The sequence below is a fragment of the Leuciscus leuciscus genome (genome assembly GCF_965113295.1).
Source record: "Leuciscus leuciscus genome assembly, chromosome: 19".
Classification (NCBI taxonomy): domain Eukaryota; kingdom Metazoa; phylum Chordata; class Actinopteri; order Cypriniformes; family Leuciscidae; genus Leuciscus; species Leuciscus leuciscus.
This window is the reverse complement of record NC_138743.1, coordinates 19,195,618-19,208,550: the sequence shown is the minus strand read 5'-3', so window position 1 is coordinate 19,208,550 and position 12,933 is coordinate 19,195,618. Positions and strand designations below refer to the sequence as shown.

The 12,933-nt window shown below is 40.1% G+C and overlaps 1 protein-coding gene and 1 long non-coding RNA gene across 2 annotated transcripts in view; both read left to right on the top strand.

The window, feature by feature from the left end:
* opn8c (opsin 8, group member c) overlaps nucleotides 1–12,933 on the top strand; it is a 148,766-nt gene that overhangs the window by 9,803 nt on the left and 126,030 nt on the right. Inside the window, exon 3 of the mRNA XM_082146719.1 lies at nucleotides 2,042–2,373. Coding sequence (XP_082002845.1) covers nucleotides 2,042–2,373 — 332 coding nt within the window. The remainder of the gene's footprint in view (nucleotides 1–2,041; nucleotides 2,374–12,933) is intronic.
* LOC309481721 lies at nucleotides 3,149–6,598 on the top strand. Its single transcript, XR_014200089.1, has 2 exons — nucleotides 3,149–3,305; nucleotides 5,083–6,598. It is a non-coding gene; the product is annotated as an uncharacterized lncRNA (long non-coding RNA).

Sequence of the window (12,933 nt, the reverse complement as noted above, 5' to 3'; positions counted from 1 at the left end):
TATCCACAGAGAAGTCGTGCAAAACGCGCATGCCTATAGACTAAACACATAGTACGCATATGCATGCCATCACTGTTTTTTTTCACAGATTCGCATTTTTGTAGTTTACATGGAAACGATAACGGTATCTTTTAAAAAACTTGCACTTTCAAAAGTTTGCGTTTTCAGGCCCCCAAAACACTGTTGTCGTGTAAATGAACAGGCAAAACGCATAAAAAGTGTTCAGATTTTAGTTATTATTATTATTTTTATAAGTCAGTTTTCTAGTCTGTGTCATCGTCATTCAGTTCACCCATTGTCTCATTTATTATATCACTTATTATATACTCCCTGTTCTGTACTGTTCTGTTCTGTGTCCGTTTTCGTCAGGTTGTGTTCTCTGTGTTATTCTCCTGTTTATTTGTGTTTTGAATTAAAGACTATTTTGTTTATACCTTCATTGTGCGATTGCTTTATGGATTTTTGAACGATCCAACATTGCTTTCCTCTGCTGATGGTCATAAATATAAATTGGTTAACTAGGATTCAAAATCTTGAGGATTTAAACCACATTAAAAGTGGTATTTGTGGCCCACTCAGTGAAACATTCACTCATATACCTAATCTTTAGACCTCCTGCAAGCACATTATCTGTGTTACACTCAGTTTGCAATTGTGAAACAAATTGTTGTTTCTTAATGGTTCTAGTCAAAATTAGTTATTTTCATTAGACACATCATTCAAAACTAACAGCTCTTGTGTTTCATTTTGGAAAATTGCCATTTAAATTGCAACTTAAAAATAAAAACTCTATGTTTTGAGTAACTAATAAATTATTTTAACCCCTTGCATTTCTGTTTATAATGTAAATACACCTAATTTGATCACTTACAAATAAAAAAAATCTTATTTTGAAAAACAAATAAATGTTACACATTTGCATTTCTGATTATTTTGTAAATATGTACTGAATATGCATAGTCACCTTTATTCATATAACCCTTATACAATACAGATTGTTTCAAATCAGCTCCACAATAGTAACAAATTTAAATTCTGCTGTAAAGCAGCTCCAACAAGCAAATAGTGTCATTATTCAGCTCATGTCGTGTCGGTTCAGTGTTGATTCAGTTCAGTTCAATAACAGTAAAGTTCATCAATTGTGCATACATACTGTACATACAGTGTATTTGTGCATAAAATATGTGTGAGTGCTATGACAAACTTCTGTGCACTCCACTGGACAAGCAAAAGACACAAAAATAGTAGGCTAGTGTTTTACTTCACATCTGTGTGTATTTGGCTAATCATTTGTGTGTAGAGTTATGTAAAAACAATTTTTTAGAAGAGTTATAACAGTTTTGCATGAAGTGTTTGCTTCTGCATGTGATGTGAGATGTTTTGCATGTTGCGCATTTTTTGTGGTTTCGTGTGTTGAGTTTAGAGAAAAGGAGCCATAGTTTTAGAAATTGTTAGCAATGAAAAATAAAAAATAAATTCATAATCCAATCAACAACCAATGGATAAAATCAAGTCCCATCCTGTTTTTTTCTTATTTGATAATTTCACTCTGAAATACATCACAATGGTATACAATTTCATGTCAACCAATCAGATTTCTAAGGTCTAATTAAGTAAATTACTTAATTAGAACATTACAAAAAAGAACATTCTCATTCACAGTTCCATGCTGGTGGAACGCTCTCCCCACCCTCATCCGGAATGCAGAATCCCTGACAACATTCAAAAGACAGCAGAAAACCAATCTCTTCCGTGAGCACTTAACCTTATAGAGAGAAAAAAAAAAAAATTGTTCCTTTCCCTTTGAAACATCACTTATCAGGCTTATGCTACTCTGAATAATACCTGAACTTCGTATTTTGAGCACTTCTTGCGTTGTTGTTGCTTTTGCCTCTTTATAATGACTCGCTGAATTTAGTCCTAATTTGTAAGTCGCTTTGGATAAAGGCGTCTGCTAAATGACTAAATGTAAATGTAAATGTAAATGTAAATCAACTCATTTATGATGAATTTACCAATATGAACTTCTCTGTATCTCCAGCTACATGGCTAGAAGGAGCCAATATCCATCTGGTGTGTGTAGCTACATGGATAATTGCTGCTGTTTGGTCATCCTTCCCGCTGTTCGGCTGGGGCGAGTATGTGCCTGAACCATATGGCATCTCCTGCACTGTGGCCTGGCGTCGTTACCACACATCCATGACAGATGCTGTTTATGTGATCTGCTCCTTCGCCTGCTTCGTGCTTGTTCCAGTCTTGCTTATCGTGGTGTCACAGTGCAAAATCTTGCTGAAGATCTATCGATTTTCTCGCACCCTTTCCACTAAGGGCATCCACATCAACCTCCGCCGTGCAGAGAAACACCTGTCTGTGGTGAGGCATTCAAGGGAAAAAAGTTTGCATTGTTAAGGAGTATTCAGCAGTTTATAGTAAATGATTAGAATTCACAAGGTGGAACACTGATGCAAATAGCCGTGATGGTAAATTCATTAAGAGATAAATGTGTTTTAATTTAAATAAGATATTTAGGAACCCTTGGTAAATCTGAGCTATACAAAGGCTATGAAAATAAATTGCATTGTTTATCTTTTTGTTCTTACATTCAAATAATTCTCAAAAAACTAACCTCTCTCTGGGGCTCTGCCGTCTGCCCTTCGAAGGGAGTAGGCCATAGGGATGCTCACGAGCAATAAGCATGTCCCAGCCGGATTCGTCACTTATTGGGGTCACCTGGAAACATTTTCGTTGTGGTCTGTGCTGTATCCAGTTCCACCTGTTTCTAGATTCTATCTCACAAATTTGTACATATTAAATGTAAAAAAAAAAGTGCATTAGGTAATAATATTACATGAACTGAAGTTTAATGACATTGTAGATTTTTAAGAAGTGCATGATCATACGAATCGAACGTCTAACGATATTTGTGAGCATTTTAATTTACATTAAATGCATGTAAAATTGCATGGACTGCATTATTTTATTATTTTAAAATGTTTCCTGGGGTGCACTTATAACAGTATGTTGGCTCTCTCAAGTGTCTAAATCTGCATATATTCAAATACTGATGAAATGTACACTGTGTCACACCATGTCCCTTTATCAAGATCATATTTCACAATGCGAATGTTTGTTGCATGACTCATGTACCTTTCCTTAGGGAGTGGCATCCGTCTTTAAAATTCTCATTCTAAAGGTTAAGTGAGAGGAATTCATTACTCAATCTCGTCAACAATTGAGTGTCATCGTACAACGCCATTCTTAATCTTTTATGCAGTTTTTTTTTACAATCACCAAGCTTCAAAAAGGTGAGTGTGAGTTATTTTATAATATTATGTACGTTTGCAGTATGTGATCAAACACAAAACAATGTTGTTAATTTGTTTTTTTTACAAATCAATCCATATGTGAACTCAACCCATAGGAAACCATTATTGCTTTATACACACTCTTTTGCTTCTGTCTGTTTTTAAGTGTATAGGGCAGGTGGAAGTCCTTGTATTTAACATCAAATCATAAAGTGTGCTTTATAATCATACAAAATTTAAAGTAGACAGATATCTCTGATTGATCTAAGACCCAAACTCTGCTTGTGACATGTCTAATAAAAAAAAAAATGCTGTCATGACTTAAGTCATAGGAGTATTTTTTAAATTGATTACTCAAATAGTGTCTAAGGATTATGAGGCATTTTTATCATCTAAGACTGAGCTGTTCTTGTTTGTTTGTTTGTTTGATTTGTAACAAATTGGAATTCTTTAAAGGTCCCATATTATGCAAAATAAACTTTTGCATGCTGTTTGGACATAAATGTGTGTTGGCAGTGTGTGTACACAACCACCCAATAGTGATAAAAATCCACTCACTCCTTTTTTATTAATCCCCATAAATCATCAGCAGTGTCTCACAACGACCTGTTTTCAGAATGCTGTTTTAGTGACGTCACTAGCACAGGCCCCGCCCACGAGTGGTGACAGACACTGCCGTTTCAACATAGACCCGGCCCTGATCGAGTTCACAGCTGCTGCACTGACGAGAATGTCTCCCAAGCGTTGTAAGTGTTGTGTGGCTGGATGTATTAATCCACATAGCTCTCTCTCTATTTACTCTCGAAATCTGAGGCAGCCGCTGAAGACGAGGTGGAATTATTTTGTTTTTAAAGAAAATGCTCCCTCATCTCTACCGAAATTCGTTTATGTAACTTAGGCCTACTTGCGCACTTCTTATAACTTACTGTGTTTACTCAGCTCTTACGGTGATTTTCTGAAGTAAAACTGGCTTCATCTTTTGTGTTATGTAAGTTACAATAAACTTTATTAAACTCATCAGTATATGTTTGATCATCATTCGGACCTGGTCCGAAACAGCAGACTTGTAGGCTATTAATAGTGGATACATGCAGATACTAAACTAACGTTATACCTGTTCCATCTCTATACAGCACTCTGACTCTGTAGGCATTATTGTCCGACTCCGGGTCGAAATGAACACCGTTACTGAGAGTTTCTGATATTATTATTATCATCATTCAGTGAGATGAAATTATCCTGAGACTGAGCGCGAGCTCATGAAGCTCCGCCCCCTGTGTCGTGCAGCAGCAGCTTATTTGCATTTAAAGGGCACACACTAAAACATCTCTTTTTTCTGAGCCCCAAAACATGACAATTTAAACATGCTGTAAAAAATGATCTGTTGGGTATTTTGAGCTAAAACTTCACATACACACTCTGGGGACATCAGAGACTTATTTTACATCTTGTGAAAAGGGGCATAATAGGGGACCTTTAAATTATTTGATGGATAAAGAGTGTTCAAAAGGATTTTCCATTCATTATTATGTCAGTATGAAATATATAAATATTGAATAATATTATTATTGTGATTTTCATTAAATCATCAATAAGAAAGTTTATTAGTAACAAGTATGTTGGTTGTGATTTGTTATCTTTTAGGTCTTTTTTTTTATGGCGAAGGACTCTTTAGATTAATCGTATGTGCATTTAGAGTATTAGTGTATATTTTAACATGACATGACATTCTTATAATCTTAAATTAATTGTATTTTTTGTGTGAATCTTTCTCCAGAGCATTATATAAATAATGGAACCATCAAAACATCAGCTACTTCGTTTTGTCTCTTGGAACACTATGGGAATCAGGTTCACAAAAGAAAAAAGCTCCAAACTCCAACTTGTGTTAGATGAACTCATCAAACTGGCTGATATTGTCTTTTTACAAGAGACACACATTGGACCTCAGTCTTACAAAGCACAAGAGAACATAAAAGGCTGGAGGCCTTTCTTCACTGTCCACCATCCTCGCAGCAAAGGAGTTGCTATCTTGATAAGGAATGAAACAATATTTCGCTACATATGCCATGATGAGGATTACAGTGGAGGCTATATTGTCCTTTTCTGTCGTCTCTCTTGTCAGTTGTATACTCTTGTTAATGTGTACAACCACAAGGAAGACAGACATATGCTGTACAGATTGAGAGACTATTTGAGAGCTATTAACACTAAAGGTGTGCTTGTGGTTGGTGGGGACTTCAACACTGTACTGGACCCAACTATTGATAGGATATCGTCAGCAGATCAAACGTACCATTCCTCACAGAAGATTTCACAGAATCTCTGAGTCTCAAATATATATTTGCATTAAGGCATCCAACGGAAGAAGGCTTCACACGATCTCAGAATCAGAGTCATTCAAGGTTGGATATGTTTTTCATGCCAACCACCACAGTAACTTTTGTCACAAACTGTGCAACTTACCAAGCAAAAACGAGAAAATCTACATGTGGGAACAAGAGAATTTCTGATCATGATCCTCTAGTTTTAGATATAAAAGTTCCATTACTGCTAGAAATTGCAGTGCCGGAAGTTGCCTCATTGTGAATTTAGATACAGTGGAAAACCAGACAGAAGAGCAGGGGAAATAAATGGTGCAGAAATCCTTAGTGCCATTAGATCTTTGCCTGACTCACAAGAACAAACTCCTGATAATCTCAGAGTTTGTGACTACAAGAAAAATGACCTTCCAATGACAGAAATATTAAAGATAAACTACAACATGATGCTGAAGTCTAAACATGTTCCTGATCATTTTGTAAAATCATTGCTTACTTCAGACAGAATGCATTCTTTCAATGTTGACTATTTGATATTGTCTCAGATTTTAGCCAAACGCCTTAAAGTGTTTCTAACGCCATCATTTAGGTAAAGAAAAAGGGTAGTACGCAGTAGTCGTATTTGTGTGACTTTAGCAAATTGCTAAAAAATCCCCAAAAATCAGGATGTCTTTCCTCATGCGAAGTCTTTCATCACTTACGTCTCTTAAACATATTACCCCTACACCACCAAAGGACTTCAGTATTCTGGAGAATCTCCTCCCCAAGGTCAACCACTCCATTAAAAACTACAGAAAACTCAGTCAAGGATGTCCTCTGACCACACCCATCATCACAATGGCATTTAAACAACTGGAAAGTGACATAATGGCAACAAGCAAAAACTCTGGCAACACTAGTGTCTGCTGCTTCAGACAGTCTCTGCTCATTTCTACAGACAATCCGACAATTGACAGGAATAATGAATTGTTCTGTCACGTTCCACACACCAAGGAAAGGGAGAGAAACAGGTGGATCCAAATACAACACTTTCTTTATTAGGGCAATCCAATTCGTCGTCATCCATGCAGGGGTCCAAATCCATGTTAGCAGTCCAATGTAACAAAATAAACAAACAAGGAACAAAACAAACTCAAACTAGGAAACCGACTTGAAGAAGTGTAAGTGACATACAACAATGACTCCGTAACATGAACTAACACAAACAGGGTATTTATGCACAGACACTAACAACATAAATGGGAACAGCTGGGTGTAATCACAAGTGATGGGAACAAACAAGGATTATGGGAAATGTGGTTCCAGGATGAATGGAGACAGAAAGGAAGGAAGGGACCTCTAGTGGACACCCAGTCCTCTACGGAGCGGCTACCAGACGCTCCACGACGTGATAACCAAAACAAGAGTCCAGGCGGGAGGTGGACTGGTGGAGGATCAGGGGGAGGGATGGGGGGCCAGGTCCATGGAGGGAAATGGGGACAGGGAGTGACAGTACATCAGGCAGCCAGAACGGAGACGACAGTTCATCGGGCGGCCAGGGCGGAGACTCTCCCTCAGGCGGCCAGGGCGGAGCGGGCAGTTCATCGGGCGGCCAGGGTGGAGACTTTCCCTCGAGCGACCAGGGCAGAGCGAACAGTCCATCTGGCGGCCAGGGTGGAGACTTTCCCCCAGGTGGCCAGGGCAGAGCGAACAGTCCATCTGGCGGCCAGGGCGGAGACTTTCCCTCGGGCGGCCACGGCACTGGAACAGACACCGGCTCAGGAACTGGAACTGGATCCGACACCACCGGCTCAGGAACCGACACCACCGGCTCAGGAACTGGAACCGACACCACCGGCTCAGGAACTGGAACCGACACCACCGGCTCAGGAACTGGAACCGACACCACCGGCTCAGGAACTGGAACAGACACCACCGGCTCAGGAACTGGAACAGACACCCCCGGCTCAGAAACAGAAACCACCGGCTCGGGCTCAGGAACAGACACCACCGGCTCGGGCTCAGGAACAGACCCCACTGGCTCAGGCTCAGGAACAGACACCACCGGCTCAGGAACAGACACCACCGGCTCCGGCTCAGGAACAGACACCACCGGCTCCGGCTCAGGAACAGACACCACCGGCTCCGGCTCAGGAACAGACACCACCGGCTCCGGCTCAGGAACAGACACCACCGGCTCCGGCTCAGGAACAGACACCACTGGCTCCGGCTCAGGAACAGACACAGGCTCGACGGCGGCCATCTTGTCAGGGGAAACAGGCTCGGCAGGCGTGACGTGAACAAGCTCGGTGGCGGCCATCTTGTCCGAAGACACAGGCTCGGCAGGCGTGACGTGAACAGGCTCGGCGGCGGCCATCTTGTCCGAAGTCACAGGCTCGGCAGGCGTGACGTGAACACTCTCGGCGGCGGCCATCTTGTCCGAAGACACAGGCTCGGCAGGTGTGACGTGAACAGGCTCGGCGGCGGCCATCTTGTCCGAAGACACAGGCTCGGCAGGCATGACGTGAACAGGCTCGGTGGCGGCCATCTTGTCCGAAGACACAGGCTCAAGAACAGTCTCTGGATCGGCAGACGTCCTGTGCCTCCTCCACGCCTGCAGTACCGCCACTGTATAAAAAAGGAAGACCACTCTCTTGGCCGTGGCAGGACTGATGGTGGGCGACTCCGAGACGATCTCAGGGATGACAGCGGGCTGCTCGAAGGGGACGGCCTCCGGGACGACAGCGGGCTGCTCGGAGGGGACGGCCTCCGGGTCATTGGGGAGGCAGGAAGTCTTCCTCCTCCTCCGCCTCGGGACCACCGGACTCGACCACCGGACGAGGGCGAGGGCCGTGAGAGAACGGCGCGAGGCCGGTGGCGTGATTAACAAGCGTAACCTGCGCGACACACTGGCTTCCGTAGTGATGGATCTAGTCATACCGATGGATCTAATAATGTTTATGGGGAAATAATGTTTATGGATGAGTGAATACATTGATGTTTTTTAACATGAAGAGAGTGACAGTGAGAGACAGATATCAGCGCCACACGCGGGTCCCGGGGAATATAAAGGAATGAGGACATTTCATTCTACTGACCGAAATACCCGCAAGTGCTGAATTACAACTCACACAGGTCAGTTTATTTGGCGAATGTGTGAGGTAACACAGCGCTGTTTCACTTGGTCTACACTATCATACTAAACTGCATTTGAGTGTATTGGAAGTTATAATGTTATTATATGTGTTAGCTGTATGAGACTAGCAGTAAGCTAGATCAACATTAGAATATGATCATAATCTAACATTTCATCATGTTGAGCTACAGTATATTATTACTACTTAAAATTGTGAATTTCTCTGAATTGACTAATTCTTAGAAACATTTCCCAGACAGCAACATAGTGTCGGCCCTGATCCAGGCCACATCTGGTACATGTACATGGAAGAGGTGTTAGTGAGGCCAGCAGGGGGCGCTCACCCTGTGGTCTGTATGGGTCCTAATGCCCCAGTATAGTGACGGGGACACTATACTGCCAAAAGAGCACCGTCCTTCGGATGAGACGATAAACCGAGGTCCTGACTCTCTGTGGTCATTAAAAATCCCAGGATGTCCTTCGAAAAAGAGTAGGGGTGTAACCCCGGCATCCTGGCCAAATTTGCCCCTTGGCCTCTGTCTATCATGGCCTCCTAATCATCCTCAAATACTGATTGGCTTCATCGCTCTGTCTCCTCTCCACCAGTAAGCTGGTGTGTGGTGGGCGTTCTGGCGCAGTATGGCTGCCGTCGCATCATCCAGATGGATGCTGCACATTGGTGGTGGTTGAGGAGATTCCCCCCTTCTATGTAAAGCGCTTTGAGCTCTCAGAAAAAAAGCGCTATATAAATGTAACAAATTATTATGTGGATTCAACACGTGCCAGATGTGGGCCGGAACTGGGCCGACACTATGTTGCTGTCTGGGTTAGGATAATGTAAGTACACAATTTAAAGAAATATATAACACTGTGCAAGTGGTTTTTGGATATTTTAATACAAAAATATTACATATTGTACCTTTAATCATTTTATAAATCAGTTACAAATGTAAAATGGGACCTATTATTATTATTATTATTAGCTTAACTTTCTGTTAATGTGTAATATAGCTGTAATAAAAAATTTGCAAAGTTGCAAAGCAAAGTTGTACCGATCCATTTTGAAAATGCCTACCTATGAATCAAACTATGAATCAAACCATTAAATGAAATGAAATGAAAACATTTAAATGAAAATATCATTATATAAGTAAATGATGTATAATTATTGTATTGTATAATTATGTATACACAGTGATGCATTTTGTTACCATGTACAATTACTACAATGCCATTTGAATTAAAATTAGTTCCTCAAGTAATTGAAAAGTGTCATAATTTACTCCCCCATGTGGTTACAAACTATCTGATGAAATAAAAAGTAAAAATTCTGGTTTCAAAGTAAATTTGAATCTACAGGACTGCAAAAGCTGCCTAAAGCTGCAAAAACAAATTTAAGTACTTATCAATCAAGACGTTTTTTTATTTTATTTAAGAACAGTACATCTCTACTATTTTATATTATATGATGTACATTTATGAATAATATTTTACATTTATTGTTTTCTGGTTTAATTTTGGCATGCATGCCCTGATGAGCATTACAGTGGATAGTCATTTTCTGTTGTCTCTTTGTTATATTGTAAACTCTTGTCAATGTGTACAACCATAAGGCAGAGAGCGATGTGCTTTAAAGACAGCTTTTATTATTTGGCAGCTATAAACACTGTGCCTGTGGTCAGTGGGGACTTCAACCCAGTTCTGGATATACAGTGCCCTCCACAATTATTGAACCCCCTGGTAAATATGATCAAAATTGGCTGTAAAAAATAAATCTGCATCGATTATCCTTGTGATCTTTCATTCAAAAAATGTGCAAAATTCTAACCTTTCATTGAAGTAAAAGAATTGAAAGTGGGGGGAAATCACATTATGAAATAAATGTTTTTCTCCAAAACATGTTGGCCACAATTATTGAAACCCCTAAAAATGTTTACGAGTAAAATATCTCTGAAGTATATTCCCATTAATATTTACCTTTTTTAGTACACCAGGGTGACTAGGAACATGAAACTGTCCAGCTATGACTTCGTGTTTCACAGGAGTTTAAATATGAGGAAACACAAAGGCCAAATCCCCTTAATCATCCATCACAATGAGTAAAACCACAGAATACAGTTCTGATGCGTAGCAAAAGATTGTTGAGCATCACAAACTAGAAAGTGGCTGTAAGACAATAGCTAAAGAATTGAAAATCCCCATTTTGACCATCAGGGCAATAATTAAGAAGTTATAACCAACTAAAGATGTTATGAATCTGCCAGGAAAAGGACGTGTGTCTATACTGTCTTAATGCACGGCGAGTATGAAAGTTTGAGTGGCCAAAGACTCTCCAAGGATCACAGATGGAGAATTGCAGAGATTAGTTGAGTCTTAGGGTCAGAAAGCCAAAAAAAAAAATTATCAAACAACCCCTACATCCCCACATGTTGTTTGGGAGGGTTTAAAAAAAAAACCTCCTCGCTCATCCAAAAACAAATTCCAGCAAATTTAATTGTCAGACACGACTGGATCTTCAAACAACACAGGGTTCTGTGGTCAGATGAGACTAAAACAGAGCTTTTTGGCAGCAAACACACTAGATGGGTTTGGTGAACACAAGGATAAAAAGTACCCCATGTGTACAATTTAATATACCATTGGATCTTTAATGTTGTGGGCATATTTTTCTGCTGGAGGTCCTGGACTTCTTGTTCAGATACATGGCATTGTGGATTCTATCAAATATCAACAGATAAAAAATCAAAACCTGACGCCTTCTGCTAGAAATCTTATAATGGGCCGTGGTTGGATCTTCCATCAGGACAACGATCCAAAACAAACATCAAAATCAAAACAAAAATTTGTTGTGGAGCACAAAATGAAGCTTCTGCCATGACCGTCCCAGTCCCCTGACCTGATGAGTGGAGTGAACTGAAGAGAAGAAGCACCAACATGGATCTGGGAATCTGAAGGATCTGGAGAGATTCTGTGTGGAGGAATGGTCTCTGATCTCTTGTCAGTTATTCTCCAAACTCATCAGGCATTATAGGAGAAGACTCAGAGCTGTTATCTTGGCAAAAGGAGATTGCAAAAAGTATTTAATAAAAGGGTTTCAATAATTGTGGCCAACGTGTTTTGGAGAAAAACATTTATTTCATAATGTGATTTTCCCCCCACTTTCAATTCTTTTACTTCAATGAAAGGTTAGAATTTTGCACATTTTTTGAATGAAAGATCACAAGGATAATCGATGCAGATTTATTTTTTACAGCCCATTTTGATCATATTTACCAGGGGGTTCAATAATTGTGGAGGGCACTGTATGGGATCTTCAGCAGTACATACTACAGTGCCCTCCACAATTATTGAACCCCCTGGTAAATATGATCAAAATTGGCTGTAAAAAATAAATCTGCATCGATTATCCTTGTGATCTTTCATTCAAAAAATGTGAAAAATTCTAACCTTTCATTGAAGTAAAAGAATTGAAAGTGGGGGGAAATCACATTATGAAATAAATGTTTTTCTCCAAAACACGTTGGCCACAATTATTGAAACCCTTTTATTAAATACTTTTTGCAATCTCCTTTTGCCAAGATAACAGCTCTGAGTCTTCTTCTATAATGCCTGATGAGTTTGGAGAATAACTGACAAGAGATCAGAGACCATTCCTCCATACAGAATCTCTCCAGATCCTTCAGATTCCCGGATCCATGTTGGTGCTTCTCCTCTTCAGTTCAGCCCACTCATCAGGTCAGGGGACTGAGACGGTCATGGCAGAAGCTTCATTTTGTGCTCCACAACAAATTTTTGTTTTGATTTTGATGTTTGTTTTGGATCGTTGTCCTGATGGAAGATCCAACCACGGCATATTATAAGATTTCTAGCAGAAGGCGTCAGGTTTAGATTTTTTATCTGTTGATATTTGATAGAATCCACAATGCCATGTATCTGAACAAGAAGTCCAGGACCTCCAGCAGAAAAATATGCCCACAACATTAAAGATCCAATGGTATATTAAATTGTACACATGGGGTACTTTTTATCCTTGTGTTCACCAAACCCATCTAGTGTGTTTGCTGCCAAAAAGCTCTGTTTTAGTCTCATCTGACCACAGAACCCTGTGTTGTTTGAAGATCCAGTCGTGTCTGACAATTAAATTTGCTGGAATTTGTTTTTGGAGGAGCGAGGAGGGTTTTTTTTAAACCCT